General features: G+C 39.6%; 2 protein-coding genes across 2 annotated transcripts in view; both read right to left on the reverse strand.

Annotated features, from left to right (window-relative positions):
• Positions 1 to 1,568: 1,568 nt before the first annotated feature.
• Positions 1,569 to 17,125, reverse strand: part of ARHGAP19 (Rho GTPase activating protein 19) — a 36,846-nt gene continuing 21,289 nt past the window's right edge. The window contains exons 7-12 of the mRNA XM_055081101.1: positions 13,283 to 13,348; positions 11,855 to 12,046; positions 8,225 to 8,323; positions 4,579 to 4,689; positions 3,962 to 4,040; positions 1,569 to 2,474 (exon numbers count right to left, since the gene is read on the reverse strand). Of these exons, the coding sequence (XP_054937076.1) occupies positions 2,332 to 2,474; positions 3,962 to 4,040; positions 4,579 to 4,689; positions 8,225 to 8,323; positions 11,855 to 12,046; positions 13,283 to 13,348 (690 nt within the window). The 3' untranslated portion in view covers positions 1,569 to 2,331. The remainder of the gene's footprint in view (positions 2,475 to 3,961; positions 4,041 to 4,578; positions 4,690 to 8,224; positions 8,324 to 11,854; positions 12,047 to 13,282; positions 13,349 to 17,125) is intronic.
• Positions 6,686 to 7,104, reverse strand: LOC102982588 (60S ribosomal protein L35a-like). The gene is given in 1 exon segment (XM_055081100.1): positions 6,686 to 7,104. A coding segment is annotated over 1 exon segment (342 nt). The 5' UTR covers positions 7,043 to 7,104; the 3' UTR covers positions 6,686 to 6,700.

Here is a 17,125-nt window from a genome sequence, read left to right on the forward strand (position 1 = left end):
TTCACAATTCAACATGCAGCAAGCAAGCTGCAAGTCCAAGTTTCTCTGTGAGTGGTAATGGCACCTGGCCCACAAAAGAGAAAATTCTGGGTGGACAACAGGAAACCTCTGGATCCTTCAGAGGAATCCTAGGCTGAAAGAGAAAAAGGAGCATTAAACACACTTATAAATATTTATTTTTGCAAACATTCCACCCAAAAGCTAGAGAAATCTATACTTATTATTTTCTGTAAACTGAGGGAGAATTGTTTACTCTCTACCAAGTAAACATCACTTTGTCCTCTTGCTCTAATCTCAGTTCATTAAATCATCTTAATGGCAGTAACAGCTACCTTTACTAAGGGCATATTTTGTGTCAGGTGTTGCTCTGAGTTCTTTATGTATATTGCCTCATTTACCCTCACAACAACAACCTGTGCATGAGATAATGCTCTTGCTATTTTACAGGTGAAGAATGTGAAGCCTACACAAATAAACTTGCCGTAAGATATACAGCTATTAAGGCTGGGAACTGAGGTTAAGAATCCGCCTGCTATGGGCTTCCCTGGTGGCGCAGTGGTTGAGAGTCCGCCTGCCGATGCAGGGGACACGGGTTCGTGCCCTGGTCCAGGAAGATCCCACATGCCACGGAGCGGCTGGGCCCGTGAGCCATGGCCGCTGGGCCTGCACGTCCAGAGCCCATGCTCCGCAACGGGAGAGGCCACAACAGGGAGAGGCCCGCGTACCGCAAAAAAAAAAACCAAAACTTGTTCCTGGGCTTTCCTGGTGGCACAGTGGTTGAGAATCCGCCTGCCAATGCGGGGGACACGGGTTCGATCCCTGGTTCAGGAAGATCCCACATGCCGTGGAGCAACTAAGCCCGTGCACCACAACTACTGAGCCTGCGCTCTAGAGCCCGTGAGCCACAACTCCTGAGCCCACGTACTGCAACTACTGAAGCCCGCATGCCTAGAGCCCATGCTGTGCAACAAGAGAAGCCACCACAATAAGAAGCCCACGCACCACAACGAAGAGTAGCCCCCGCTTGCCGCAATTAGAGAAAGCCTGTGGAGCCCATGCTCCGCAACGGGAGAGGCCACAACAGGGAGAGGCCCGCGTACCGCAAAAAAAAAAACCAAAACTTGTTCCTGGGCTTTCCTGGTGGCACAGTGGTTGAGAATCCGCCTGCCAATGCGGGGGACACGGGTTCGATCCCTGGTTCAGGAAGATCCCACATGCCGTGGAGCAACTAAGCCCGTGCACCACAACTACTGAGCCTGCGCTCTAGAGCCCGTGAGCCACAACTCCTGAGCCCACGTACTGCAACTACTGAAGCCCGCATGCCTAGAGCCCATGCTGTGCAACAAGAGAAGCCACCACAATAAGAAGCCCACGCACCACAACGAAGAGTAGCCCCCGCTTGCCGCAATTAGAGAAAGCCTGTGCACAGCAAGGAAGACCAACACAGCCAAAAATAAATAAATAAAATAAGTAAATTTTTTAAAAAAATACTTGTTCCTTTTATAAAATCACCATCAAAAAAATCTTGGATTGTATTCTTTATGTAAAATAAATAGATGGCAGGCACTTGGATCTGTGGGCTTGGAGACTGAACAGAGTTCAGATCTGGAGGTGGAGGCTTGGGAGCAGGTATCAAACAGAGCACAGAACTGAGCTGCAGAAGGAGACCAGACTGCTAAGAGGGGGAAAAACAAGAGCAGGAACAAGCAGAGAATTTAAGACAGAGCACTGAAAAACATGAAGAGGTGGAGGGGGAGGCAGATGATAGTAAAGCACTGCAGAGATGAAAAAAATTAAAGAGGAAGGAGGAGAAGGAGAATAGTGTGAAGTCACGACAGCCACAGGTGTTCCCAGTTAGAGGAAGTGAGCAGGGAGAGGGTAATGTAAAAATGCCACTGCTTAATCCAGTGGGAGGTCATTCATTATCTCTGGTCCTCCACTTTTCTGATTCACTAACATTTTTAAGAATCTTATAAAAACTATATAATCTCTCCTCCAGAAAAATGTACATATGTATGCACCTACACAAAATTCCATCAACAATACCAGGAACTTTATTAGAGCCCTTAGGAAGTCCACAGTTAACAGGAAGAATCCCTGCTCTAAAACTTCTTGGTAAAATATTAAACTGACTTTTTTTTTTTTTTTTTTTTTGGCCGCTTTGGGTCTTCGTTGCTTCGCGCGGGCTTTCTCTAGTTGCAAGCAAGCAGCGGCTACTCTTCGTTGCAGTGTGCAGGCTTCTCATTGCGGTGGCTTGCTGCAGAGCATGGGCTCTAGGCACGCGGGCCCAGTAGTTGTGGCACACAGGCTCAGTAGTTGTGGCGCACGGGCTTAGTTGCTCCGCGGCGTGTGGGATCTTCCCAGACCAGGGCTCAAACCCGTGTTCCCTGCATTGGAAGGCGGATTCTCAACCACTGCACCACCAAGGAAGTCCTGACATTTTTTTAATGCATTCCGTTCTTCCAAAAGTAGAGCTGTCGACATAGAAAGACATTTCTTGATTATCTTCAAAAATGAAAGCAAGAAAAGGTGTAACTGATACAAACAATGTATCCTTCAAAAATAACTTATGCTGGGACTTCCCTGGTGGTTCAGTGGTTAAGAATCTGCCTGCCAATGCAGGAGACACAGATTTGAGCCCTGGTCCGGGAAGATCCCACATGCTGCAGAGCAACTAAGCCTGTGCGCCACAACTACTGAGCCCGTGTGCCTAGAGCCCGTGCTCCGCAACAAGAGAAGCCACCGCAATGAGAAGCCTGCGCACTGCAACAAACACCCAACGCAGCCAAAAATAAAAATAATAAAAATAACTTATGCTTGGTTTTGACTTATGAAGATACAGGTAGAAATATTTAGACACACAGAATCCAAACGCCAAACTTGCCTCAATCAGACAGCCCAGCCTAGAAGCCAGAGGCAACAAGGAAAGAAAAGAGAGTTCAGATAATTCATTCAAGGATAAGTAAGAAGACCATACTGAAATCTAATTTCCTAGAAAAGAATAAAGATTTATCTATAAGGATTGGGCTTGTGTTCTCTTTCTATTGCCGATGTCTCAAATAGTAATTATGCTCATATCTCTGGTAAAATGAGCATTATCAGACCAGAGATCGCTTCATCTGCAACACAAGCCTTTTATAAAACAAGACCAAGCCTCACCCAGTTCTCTTCAGTAACAATTACTACTACTTGTTAATGCTTTAACAATCACAATGTGCTTCCAAAACATAATTTCAATTGAGCCTCATAAGAAATCTGGGAAGTAGATAAAACTATTATCCCCATTTGCAGAGGAAGAAGTAGGCTGAGAATGAGTGGTCTTCCCAGGCCACAGGAATGATACCTCAAATTAGGTCTAACAAATCCTCTGGCCTTTCCAGTTAGCCACATGGCTTCCTCAGAGGAAAGCACAGCAGCCACTGCACTTCACCAACTGAGCCTCCGACAATCAGCAGTCCCAGCACTAAATAATCCTTTTTACCCTAAATATCCTCAAAAACATGTTGTATAATATGATTTCCAGGGTCCTTCAGCATGAGCTGTTTATCTGGAAAGCTTTATTGAATAAACAAAGCTAAAGTCTGTGCAGAAAAGGAACATAACTATTCCATGTTTACTGAACATCTCAGCATTCCTGTACTTGGTTTCACAAGTTAGTTTACACTTGCTTTTAATTTGCTTAACAAGTATTCTTAAGATATTTTTCACGTGTCCCATCTGTCCAAGAATGCAGGGACCATGTGGGTCTGTGTTCACAGCTCTGCCCCTCAGCACCTGGGACAGTGCTGAGTAGTTGCTCAATAACCAACTGCTAAATGAACTCAAGGGCAGGACCCAGGCTTATAATTTTTACATCTCTTCTGACTACAACCATACCACACTGGGAATTCAAAAAATGCTATTGACTAGATACAGAAAGGAACTACATTCATAAGACACACAGAATAAGTACAATCAGTACCTTTTTTCCCCTCTTTCTTCCCCTCAGACCATTTCAGTCTTGTTGGTGTCATCATGACAGCTGGAGAGCCAGAAAATAACTGTAACAAGAACATTTTATAGTGGCTTAAATGTCCTAATGTCATTACTATAGACAGACTTTACTAACAGAGGAATTATTTACTTGTTCAATTTCAATATGAAGAGTTTTACCAACGTATTTAGATCTCATTAATCTTAACTGTTTTATTGCTGGCTTAATGAAGTAACCATTCCTGGGATAACTTGAAGGACTACTCCACACATACTATAGTGCCGAGCAGGCCTGGCTCAAATGTTACCCACCCTGTGGAGTCTCCCAGTAAGAACCGCTCCCTCCAGCACTTTGTGTGTGGAGCTATTTCACTGCATTTGTCATTTCTGCTTATGACTGGCTATATCTTCCTTGAACTCAAAATGTTTGTTGAATGAATCAATGAAAACCTACAGAAAGAAGTCAACATAAATGAAAAGACTGGGGAAAAGGCATAGTTGAATATGGCCCAAAGAAACACAGTAAAACAGATGACGGTATATTAATTTTCTTCCTTTCTACAAATGAACGCATACAAAGAGAAAGTACAAAGAATAGTATCTTACTAAATTCATATTTTCTTTGCTGGCTCTCTTCAATTCATCAATGGCTACAGATTCTGGAGTAGGGTACTTGTTTTTCTTTTCTGACATCATCTGATTTCCCAGGACCTTCCGCTGATTTAGGAAGAGAAAATATTTGATTTATAAACATCTACAATATCTATATTATAATTATACTGGTCTTCAAAACTACAGTTCCTTAGGTTAAAAAAAATCTCAGCTCTTTGATAAATTCCCCCAGGCATCTTATACAAGAGAGGTCAAAGCATGTTACTAAAAAACGTGAGATCACTGCCTTTCTTTAGGTGATCGCTATTCCTCTTTAAACCAATTAAAGGGCTGAAATGTTAAAAGCAACTTTATAGTTGATTTAAACCAACTAATACAGGCCAATTACAGTGCTTCTGAGGCCATAAAAGAAACACCAGTTACCTACCAGTATAATTTTTTCCCTAAAGACATACAGTCTCTGGCACCTTTTAAGAGTCCCCTCCTCCCCTCCCCACCAAAAGACACTTACACTGGGTCCACTCTAAGATTTGCTTCCCTGTCATGTCCTCCTCACACAGGATTGGAAAATTTGGAGAAATTCTCTAAGAGTTTCTAGTATAGCCATAAAAGGGTATGGGCCTTCTTAAAAGGGTCACATGACTATACTGATATTCAGAGCAAGACTAAAAGCCCTTTCATCTCTGAACAGCTTAAAAGCTAATGTAACCTACTGTATCAGTTGACAGTGACAACTCTACCATCTTTGAAGAAATCTTTCTTTTTTCTCCTCAGAGAATAAATTTGAATTCCAAAAAAAAAGAACATATCAAAACTAGAACATTAAACTTCATAATATAAATATTAGTAGGGGGCTTCCCTGGTGGCGCAGTGGTTGAGAATCTGCCTGCCAATGCAGGGGACAAGGGTTCGAGCCCTGGTCTGGGAGGATCCAACATGCCGCAGAGCAACTAGGCCCGTGAGCCACAACTACTGAGCCTGCGCGTCCGGAGCCTGTGCTCCGCAACAAGAGAGGCCGCGGTAGTGAGAGGCCCGCGTACCAAAAAAAAAAAAAAAAAAAAAAAAAAAAAAATATGAACCAAGGATGCTCATTTTACTTGCCACGTCTAAGCAGGTGAATACACTTTTGGGGTTCTAGCAAAGGGAATTTTTTTAAATTATGGTAAAATATACATAACATAAAATTTATCATTTTAACCATTTTCAGGTGTACAGTTCAGTAGTGTAAAGTACAGTCATATTGTTGTGCAACCATCACCACATCCCAGAAATTTTTCATCTTCCCAAACAGAAACTCTGTACCCATTAAACAATAATCCCAATTCCCCCCAGACCCTTAGTCCCTGACAACCACCATTCTACTTTCTGTTTCTATGGATTTGACTACTGTAGGTACCTCATATAAGTGGAATAATACAACATTTGTTCTTTTGTGACTGGTTTATTTCACTTAGCATGTTTTCAGGTTTAATAAATGTTGTAGCATGTGTCGGAACTTCCTTCTTTTTTAAGGCTGAGTACTGTTCCATTGTTCATATATACCACATTTTGTTTATCCATTCATCCATCAACGAACACTTGAGTGGCTTTCGCCTTTTGATTGTAAATAATGCCACTACAAACATGTATACAAATATCTGTTCATATTCCTACTTGGAATTGCTTGATCATATGGTAGTTCTATTTTTAGTTTTTGAGGAACCGCCATACTGTTTTCCATAGTGGTTGCACCATTTTACGTTCCCACCAACAGTACACAAGGGTTCCAATTTCTCCACATCCTTACCTTGCTATTTTCTGTTTTGTTGATAACAGCCATCCTAGTGAGTGTGAATTGTTATCTCATTGTGGTTTTCATTTGCAGTTCCTTAATGATAAGGGATATTGAGCGTTTTTTTAATCTTCTTCAGAAAAATGCCTATTTAAATCCTTTGCCTTTTTTTTTTTTTTCTTTTTGGCCATGCTGTGCAGCATGTGGGATCTTAGTTCCCTGACCAGAGGTCAAACCCATGTCCCCTGCAGTGGAAGCGTGGAGTCTTAACCACTGGACCGCCAGGGAAGTCCCTGCGCATTTTTTTTTTAATCCACACTTTTATTTATTTACTTTTCAGTAAGTTTAAATCCTTGAAGGGTACAGCATCACACGGATTCTGTGTCCAATGGCCTTAGCAGGAAGGTTGCTTCAGAATTTGGCACGAACCACGCCACTGTTACCATGAGCACGAGTTATCTTTCCCCAAATTACTCTGGTTTTGTTAGGTTTTCCACCAGGAGTTACTGTGTTGTTCTTTGCTTTGTACACGTAAGCACATCTCTTGACTAGATAGAATTCAGTTTCATCTCGAGCATATACACCTTCAATTTTCAGGAGAGCTGTGTGCTCCCTCTGGTTCTGTAGACCCCGCTTATAGCCAGCAAAAATGGCCCTGGACCACAGCCTTCCAGACATATTTGTCATTTTAGAAGTCCTGTTCCCAGCAGGCCTCCACAGGGTCCAAGATGGCTGAAAAAAGCCCTGCACATTTTTTAATATGGATTGATTTTCTTTGCTGTTGTTGTAAGAGTTCTTTTTATATTCTGGATATTAACCGCTCATAAGATATATATTCTGCAAATATTTCCTCCCATTCTGTGGGTTGCCTTTTCACTCTGTTTGATGTCAAGCAAACCTAATGTCCCAAGGCTATTGGTCCCAGTGGATAGGATTGAGTGAATTCTAAACTGCTATTAATGATAATAACTATAACCAAAATTAGAGTAAGATGAAGTTGCAACTGATAACAACTACAGTTTAAAAAAAATACATACATATATATATATATATTACAAGGTAATTTTTTTAAGAGCACAACTTTTAAGCAAAGATCTCCTTAATGTTGCTGGATTTATAAATTTTAGTAATGTTAAACAATTTTAAAAAGAAAACCTGTAGAACACAGAACAGTGCTAATCTCTCTCCAAGTTAACAAGATAGAACCTTACCTTTGTTTATGCCTGGAAATTTGAACCCCATAATCAGCTATCTACTGCCACCTGCTGGCAATATCCCTTAACTACAAGTTCAGATCATCAATGAAGACTCAAGTAAATTGAACCTACAGACAGAGATGGTAGCAACACCACAGAAGTACATATTGCATTTGTTTTAAAAACAAGATTTTTAATGAATTTGAGACAAAGGAAGAGAACAAAACAACTGATCAAAATATTAAGCTCACAAAAATTTGAGTTACCTAAAACTCACTAGCCTATTAGAAAATCCATTTCCAGTCTCTGTCAACTTTCTCACTTTTCCATAACTTTAGCAAATTGCACAATGAAGTTAGTAGCACAAAGCAGGTCATGAACCAAAAGAGATTCTCTGCTCAGGGATGAGGACTCTGTCCTCAGCCCCAGAAGAGACAAAAGAACCTTTATTTCTTTTATCCCTTACTTCCCCAATCATAGAGCCCCTTCTCTGATTTGAAACAGAAAAATGCTTTGAAAAATAAAAGCTTTTCCAAATTCTATTCTTTTCCCCTTACAAGTGAAGCCTTCATAGAATCCCAAAGAACAGAATAAAACTGTTTATGCATAAGAAGAGTCAGACTGTTAAATTTTCTCACGATCAATGCTGAAAATGACAGCACAGTGTACCTACCTTAATAAGGCCACTGAAGGATCGTGAACGGGCCCTCTTCTGCACCCGGAGGGTAGAAGGTTCTCGTCCTGGTGTCTGGGTCTCAGAATGCTTATTAAACTAGAAGAAAACATAAAGAACATTTTGTTAGTAGTCTCCCATCAAGAGATAGCATTCTGTGACAATCAATAGCTAAGTGGAAATACCCAGAAAAGCCCAGGAATAAGTGAATCTGTACATACATGGATTAGTAGGTTGGCAAGCAAATCACAAAGGCAAAAATTATGCCACCAAGAAGTCAAAATGTATGAAATTAGCCTGAGGGTAAATTAAATTAAATAATACACACCCAAAAATAATCAAATTGGAATCAGCTCAAGCTTCTAGAATTAGATCTAACTACCAGTTTATAGCAAATACAGAGGACTAAGAAACATCTTAAGTAATACCACAGGGAGGCAATCAGCAAAATCCAGACTGTGGGAGACAAAGAATCTGGCTTCTTTCACAAATAAAGTGCAAAGAGAGAGAGAGGATTGTTTATGTGTATTTAAATGCAATGTGCGGGGCTTCCCTGGTGGCGCAGTGGTTGGGAGTCCGCCTGCCGATGCAGGGGACACGGGTTCGTGCCCCGATCCGGGAGGATCCCACATGCCGCGGAGCGGGTGGGCCCGGGAGCCATGGCCGCTGGGCCTGCGCATCTGGAGCCTGTGCTCCGCAACGGGAGAGGCCACAACAGTGAGAGGTCCACGTACCGCAAAAAAAAAAAAGAAAAAAAAAATAGTCCTACCTCTTAGAGCTGTGAGGAGGCAATGTGTTGAATCCTTGGAACCACGCCTGCTGCACACTATATACCAGAAAAGAGTTTATTACTCCGCAATGCGAGAGGCCACAACAGTGAGAGGCCCACGTACCACAAAAAATAAATAAATAAATAAATGCAATGTGCTATCTGTATTGGATCCTAGAACAGAAAAAGGATATTAGTGTTAAAACTGGTAAAATCTGAATAAAGTCTGCAATGTTACTAGTAATGTACTAATGTTAATTTATTAGTTTTGACAACATTAACATCAGGAGGAACTAGGTGAAGGATATGTGGGAATTCTGTACTTTCTTTGCAATTTTTCTCCAAACCTAAATTATTTCAAATTTAAAAGTTTATTCAAACAAACTTCAGCAATTTTTAGGGAGGAAAAAAATAGGAGGGGAAAGAAGGATGGACCTATATATTAAAAGAAACCTAGTAGCTGTAACAGCTCCCCCCAGAAAACACATACCCTTTGGTCATGCCACTTCTAGGAAATAATCTGCAATGGGAATACTTATGAACAAATATGTATAAACTAAAAGATGACCTAATTTCTTTTCTTTTTTAATTTATTTATTTTTGGCTGCATTGGGTCTTCATTGCTGCACACGGGCTTTCTTTAGTTGCAGCGAGCAGGGGCTGCTCTTCACTGCAGCGCACGGGCTTCTCACTGCAGTGGCTTCTCTTGTTGCGGAGCACGGGCTCTAGGTGCGCGGGCTTCAGTAGTTGTGGTGCACGGGCTTAGTTGCTCCGCGGCATGTGGAATCTTCCCAGACCAGGGATCGAACCCGTGTCCCCTGCGTTAGTAGGCAGATTCTTAACCACTGTGCCACCAGGGAAGTCCCCAAAATGACCTAATTTCCCCTAATATGTCCAGTAGAGGACAAACTGTATATATATCAGGTTATATACAGTAAAATATTATGCAACCATTAAAAATGTTTACAGCATTTTAATGACATGGAAAATGCTCTGATATAATGTTATATGAAAAGGGTAGGGTATTTTAAAAACTGAATATGTATTATGATCTCAAGAAACAAAAAAAATATGAAATACATATTCATGGAAAGAAATACAAGAAGGAAATACTCCAAGATGTTATCAGTGGTTATCTCTGGATGATAACAGGTGATTTTTAATTTCTTCTTGACACTCTTCTGGAGGTTTCAATGTTTCTGTAGTGAGTACTCATTATTTTTATAATCATGGAGAATAAATTGTATATAATCATAGAGAATAGTAAAAGTATAGTTTCTTCAAAAATAAACGGCAATATTTTAAATGTATGTGAGGAGTATGCAAGCATGCATGAGAAAATGCTTAGGCTGTAATGTTTAATGAAAAAGGGAGAAATAAAAGAAAGTATATGGTATGATCATAACTACATCAAAATATTAGCTTGGCCAAAAAGTTCGTTCAGGTTTTTCCATATGGAAGAACGAACTTTTTCCATATTCCAAAATATTGGGTTGGCCAACTAACTTTTTTGTCCAACCCAATATATCCACAGGAAAAAGCCTGAAAGAATACCCAATATGTAAACACTAGTAGGATGAGTGATTTATTTTCTTTTAATCCTTCTCTATAATTTCCTATATTTCTAAAAAGAGCAAAACTAATGTTAGTTTTTTCCCTTGTATTATCTTTAACCCTCAGTGTTCTTGATGAGGGAAGTCATTTACACCTGTCCTACCTGAATTACTGGCTTAGTTTCTACCAAGAATTAAATCACTACACTGCTTTAAATCTGTAAAACTACGTGGCAACACCCTCTAAAATTCCAGTCATAGCACAGTTTGCTAGATCTCAAAGTAACTTCAAAGAGAGTGACAAAGGGAATTCCCTGGGGGTCCAGTGGGTAAGACTCCGTGCTCCCACTGCAGGGGGCCCAGGTTCAATCCCTGGTCAGGGAACTAGATCCCTCATGCATGCTGCAACTAAGACCCAGTGCAGCCTAAATAAATAAATAAATATTAAAAAAACAAAAAAAAGAGAGTGACAGAAAATTTCTCTTAAAGGATTGTGTCAATTGTTAAGAACAGCTCAGTTCAACATTTCTGAGCACTTGTTTCTGTCTGGCCCCATGCTTGAGGTTAGGTATAAAAAAATAAATAAAAACACAGACATCCCTCGAGAAGGTCCCAGTTGAATAAGAAGTCAAGAGGCTGACCTTGCCTATTTAGCTAAAATTCAAGAGGGGCTGAGACAAAATAAATTTCCTGAGAAAGAAACTAACCAAGTCATCGATATTTACTCAAGCTATACTTTGAGTCTCAAGACAGCAAATGAGAGACCTAATTTTGCTGCCATAGCTCCAAAAAAAACTAACTCAGCCACTAGAATTCCTATTTCTAGTATCACACTAGGCCCTTGATTTAGTGTTTTCTAACGCAAACAACTCACTAGTAAGAACTATCACTTTTTCTCTGCTATGGCAGCCACTTTACATAGATTCTTTCTAATCTTCACAACCATGAAACATGGGCATTACAATTACCATTTTACAAACAAGAAAATTGAAATTCAGCAAGATTAAGTTATTTGCCAAGAAAATATGAAGGGTTTAAATGTCATACATGACCAAATTAGAGAAACTAACCACATTGGATCCTCTGCTTACTCTAGAAATCCAAGAGCCTCCACCCCTTTCTCTAGTGGGCCAATAGTACAGAGATCACCACTGAGGTTCCATAGACAAGTTCGCTTTCTTGGCTAAACCAAAGTTTGGACCAGTAAGAGACAAAAATTAAATGAAATTCTTAATAATATTCCCTAGTGATTCTACAAGCAAAAATCATATTCCTAAAGCCCCGTCACTGTCTCCCTGCCTTCGGCACCTGTCTGATAAGGTGTTTCTTCTTTGCCGACTCTGGCATATTGTGAACATGTTGGAACAATTCTCTTAGTGCCTCTCCCGTACGCTGCTGGGTCTCCTCCTGATGAAGGCAGGAATCTCGCTGGTTCCGTTTCTGAGATCTTGTCACTTGGAAGGAGCTGGTATGACACGAAGCTATCAGATCAAGATCATCCTATGGAAAATTTAAAAGAAAAGTGAATTAATATATCCTGCCAGCTTTGTTTCCAGATTCCCACCACACTGGAACAAAAAAAGGGGAGATGTGGGAAACATGGTATACTCTTACATGTAGGAACAAGAAAAATCTAAATACTATCATCAGATAAAGAGAAACCTACAATTATAGACTATATCAACAGCCCACTCCCATGACCTGCCCAGAAAACCTAAATTCATTTAGAATATTGTCACCAAAAATTATATTTATATAATAGTCCAGTTTTCAGAGCATCTTTTTTTTTTTTTTTTTTGCAGTACGCGGGCCTCTCACTGTTGTGACCTCTCCCGTTGCGGAGCATAGGCTCCGGACGCGCAGGCTCAGCGGCCATGGCTCACGGGCCTAGCTGCTCTGTGGCATGTGGGATCCTCCCGGACCAGGGCACGAACCCGCGTCCCCTGCATCGGCAGGCGGACTCTCAACCACGGCGACACCAGGGAAGCCCCCAGAGCATCTTTTAATCTCACATAATTCTCATTGGTATCCTATGAGTTAAGCAGTTAAAAGTATATTATTCCCATTTCATTGAAGAAGAAATTGAAGTTAAGCTATAAGTTTAAAATCATCTAGATACTAAAGTGACAGACCCATCTTAGAGACCAAGTACACTGGTTCTTGGCTGGTGCTCACATGACAATATGGGATAACTACACAGCAGTGGTAGAGGAACAAAAACAACTCTCTAAGAAAAACCATACTCCAGTTAAACTAGCTGAAATAAAATACTGTTTTCCTGGTCACACCAAATATTTGCTGAATGAGAGGTAGAAACCAACAGGAGCAGAAAAAAAAGCATAAGATGACAGCTTACGTTTCTAATCAAGACAGACTAAAAAAAATCATCAAAAAGTGCTTGTGATGTTTTTTAAACTCACTTTTAAAACTCAATAATCATGTAATCTTGTTAATAAGCGTCACACATTTGCTTTCTAAGCTCATAAGGTCTCAAGTCTTCTAGACATTTCAGAGTGTTACCTTACCACCAAACTTGAAAGGAGAATGTATTACATAAAACTGTACTTTCAGAACTAAAAATATTTAATACATTTGCTATTTACAGACTGTTTTTTTCAACTATAACACATTTTATTTTCTTATGTCTTTACTTTGATTTCATACTTTGTTTTAAAACTCCACTAATCTTAACTAGCTCTCTCCTTGTTTGGGCTAAGAGCAATTTCCTATTCTTACCTTTGATGCTTGTGTTCTGGAACCCAAATAGTGCAATCTGGCACATTCCCGAATATAAGCAGGAGCCTGGGCAGGATATAAAAGAAAAACAAGAACAAATGGTTAGCAGAATCTAAAATTCTTTCAGGTCATAAGGACAGTGGTTCTTAAAATGATCTGACTGGCAGATTACTGTGGAAAAACAAAAGATCCTCAAAATACCCTATTCCATAGTTTCCTTTCTCTTGCCACCAAAAAGATAGCTCAACAAATCCAACAGGAAAACTGTAAGAAGACACTACTGTAGTTTTAGAAATCATATATGGCATATGTGTGTGTATATATATAATTTTTTTCAAATGAGCCACAACAGACATTTGTAGTAATGTTTATATTTGACAGAAACTACCCCCAAATCCTTACAAATTTCAAGTGGTCCCTAAATCACATTTTAGAATCACTGTATAGAAAATACCATTTAGAATTACTATGGAGTAACAACAGACAAGGAGGAATTTAGCTTATTGGTATATTATCCGGAATCCTGTGATAAGTATCCTGATACAGTCCTAGTAGAAGTGTAAATAATGCAACCACTATGAAAGACAATCTGGCAGCATCTAAAAAAATTACATTTTCATTTACCCTTTAAACCAGAAATTTCACTTCTGAAAATCTATCCTGAAGATATTACTCCAGAAATACAAAACATACTTGGTTAAGATTAATCAAAATATTAGACACAATTGAAATGTCTATTAATAGGAGGATGGTTAAATAAACTTTTATACATCCATACAACACAGTACTATGCACTCATTAAAAATGAGAGAAGGGAGGGAGGGAAGAAACACTTTACGAACTGATATGAGTGACTTCCAGGATCTGCTGTTGAGTGAGAAAAGTTACAGAACAGTGTATAAAGCACTTGTGTAAGAAAGAAGAGGAAATAAAAATATACACACATATACACAATAATTTGTTTTTACAAAAAGAAACACAAAGAAAACACTAAGAGAATAAAGCAGAAAACAATGAAAATGGTTAGGGAAAGGACTGAAATTTCTCTAAATATACCTTTTTGTATAGTTTTGACTTTTGAACCATATAATTATACCACAGGTTCAAAAAATAAAATTAAATCCAAAAGGAAAAGAGGCAAACCCTAAACCTGTACAACAACACAAAATATATCTGTATATCAAATTGAAAAAAAGAAAAAGGGACTTCCCTGGTGGTCCAGTGGCTAAGACGCCATGCTCCCAATGCAGGGGACCAGGTTCAATCCCTGGTCAGCGAACTAGATCCCACATGCCGAAACTAAGAGTTCGCATGCCGCAATTAAAGATCTCACATGCTGCAACTAAAGATCCCACATGCCACAACTAAAGATCCCACATGCCACAATGAAGTTCCCGCGTGTCATAACTAAGATCTGGCACAGCCAAATAAGTAAATAAATATGGTTTTTTTAATGATAATGTAAGCACAGAGAAAGGAATTATTCCACCTAACTTTTGAAAAATGTATTCTGACTATACAACCTTAGTGAGATATATTCAAGAGAAAAGGAACTGTAAGGAAATCCTAAACTTCCATCAACAGATTTACAGAAGTTTATTGTTAGTAGTAATAGTTGTATTATTTTGAAATTAATTTATTATATTGTAGGATAAAGCAACTAACATATATAAATGCTATTAAAATCTGGAATTTGCAATGTAAAAATTTACACTTATACAAATATAAAGTAAAAGAAGTCAAGAAAAAGCTCTGAGTGTTAAATCTGAATTGGAAATACTAATATGAACTAATGATTTCTTTTTAAAAAAATTTTAATTCTACTTCCTTGCCCTCAAAGAGCCTAGAAGCAATGACACCCAAAAAACAATCAGTACGTATACACAGTGTCAGTGGAAGAAACTAGGGCTCCTTGAAGAAAATAATTGATTCCAGGCCCAGGGCAGAGCAAGTATAAAATAAGCTGGGGACATTTATGCCAGGATGGAAACACTCAAAGACTAATGGAGTCCTGTCAAAAAGACACAGCAGGAAGTAGATTACAAGGGCTATCACAGGCCAAATTTGGTACAATTTGAATATCAAAATTAACAACTGAAATTGACTAACACTTTGAATAACTAAAAATCCATGAGTCTACAGAGACTCATAAAAAAAGAGACTAAGAGAGAGAAGGAAAGCTCTTCTCCAAAGAAGAAAGTCAGCTAATAAAGATTAATAATATAATTAGAAAATCACTGTTTTGTGATACACAATATAGTTATACTGTCCAGCAGGATTATCAGTGGATGCTAAACCATTATATTAGGTAATTCCCCTGCAGGTTACTTACTACTTGCAAAGGGGAAAATGTACCTTTATAATTGAGAGATGTGGCAAGTAGCAAAATTAGCATTACTGAGAGTAAGACAATCTACATTCTGTGCCTCCTAATGTGATACAATATGATGTATACAAACATCACCTATGAATCTTTGCCAAAAATGCTTAACCTGAATCTAATCAAGCCTCTAAACCTAACTTGTGGTTTATAGGAACTACATAGAAAGGGATAAAGGAACAAGTTAAATATCCTTGAAAAAACAGTAAGACAAATTTAAAATGTGGAATATTCTACAACACAATAGGCCTGAATGCTTCAACAAATCAATGACATGAAGATAAAGGGTAGTGATTATTCCAGATTAAAAGTGACATAATAATCAAAAGCAATACATAAGCCTTGATCAGTTTATGTTTTGTTTTGTTTTTTTACATCTTTATTGGAGCATAATTGCTTTACAATGGTGTGTTAGTTTCTGCTACACAACAAAGTAAATCAGCTATATGTATCCATATGTCCCCATATCTCCTCCCTCTTGCACCTCTCCCCCACCCTCCCTATCCCACCCCTCTAAGTAGTCACAAAGCACCGAGCTGATCTCCCTGTGCTCTGCGGCTACTTCCCACTAGCTATCTATTTTACATTTGGTAGTATATATATGTCAAGTTTATGTTTTTTATATTTTTTAAAATAAATTTATTTATTTATTTATTTTGGCTGCATTGGGTCTTTGTTGCTGCGCGCAGGCTTTCTCTAGTTGCGGCACGTGGGCTTTCTCTAGTTGCGGCGAGAGGCGGCTACTTTTTGTTGCAGTGCGCGGACTTCTCAATGCTATGGCTTCTCTTGTTGTGGAGCACAGGCTCTAGGCACCCGGGCTTCAGTAATTGTGGCACGCAGGCTCAGTAGTTATGGCTCACAGGCTCTAGAGTACAGGCTCAGTAGTTGTGGCACACAGGCTTAGTTGCTCTGCGGCATGTGGGATCTTACTGGATCAGGGCTCAAACCCATGTCCCCTGCATTGGCGGGTGGATTCTTAACCACTGCGCCACCAGGGAAGTCCAAGTTTACGTTTTTTGTTTTTTGTTTTTTTGCAGTACGCGGGCCTCTCACTGTTGTGGCCTCTCCCGTTGCGGAGCACAGGCTCCGGATGCGCAGGCTCAGCGGCCATGGCCCACGGGCCCAGCCGCTCCGTGGCATGTGGGATCTTCCCGGACCGGGGCACGAACCCACGTCCCCTGCATCGGCAGGCAGACTCTCAACCACTGCGCCACCAGGGAAGCCCCAAGTTTACGTTTTTTTAAAAAGCAGCTATGAAATACATTCTTAGGACAACTGGGGAATTTAAATATGAACTGAATATTAGCTGATATGAAATTCTTGTAAATCTTCTTAGATGTGATAACAATACTGTGACTATTAGGAGAATATTCATATTCTTAGGAGATGCATGCTTAAGTATTAAAGGACAAAATTTCATGATGTCAGTGGTTCAGGCAGAAAAAAAAAAAAAAAAAGCATGA

This window comes from Physeter macrocephalus, chromosome 20 (genome assembly GCF_002837175.3).
Source record: "Physeter macrocephalus isolate SW-GA chromosome 20, ASM283717v5, whole genome shotgun sequence".
NCBI classification, from domain to species: Eukaryota; Metazoa; Chordata; class Mammalia; order Artiodactyla; family Physeteridae; genus Physeter; species Physeter macrocephalus.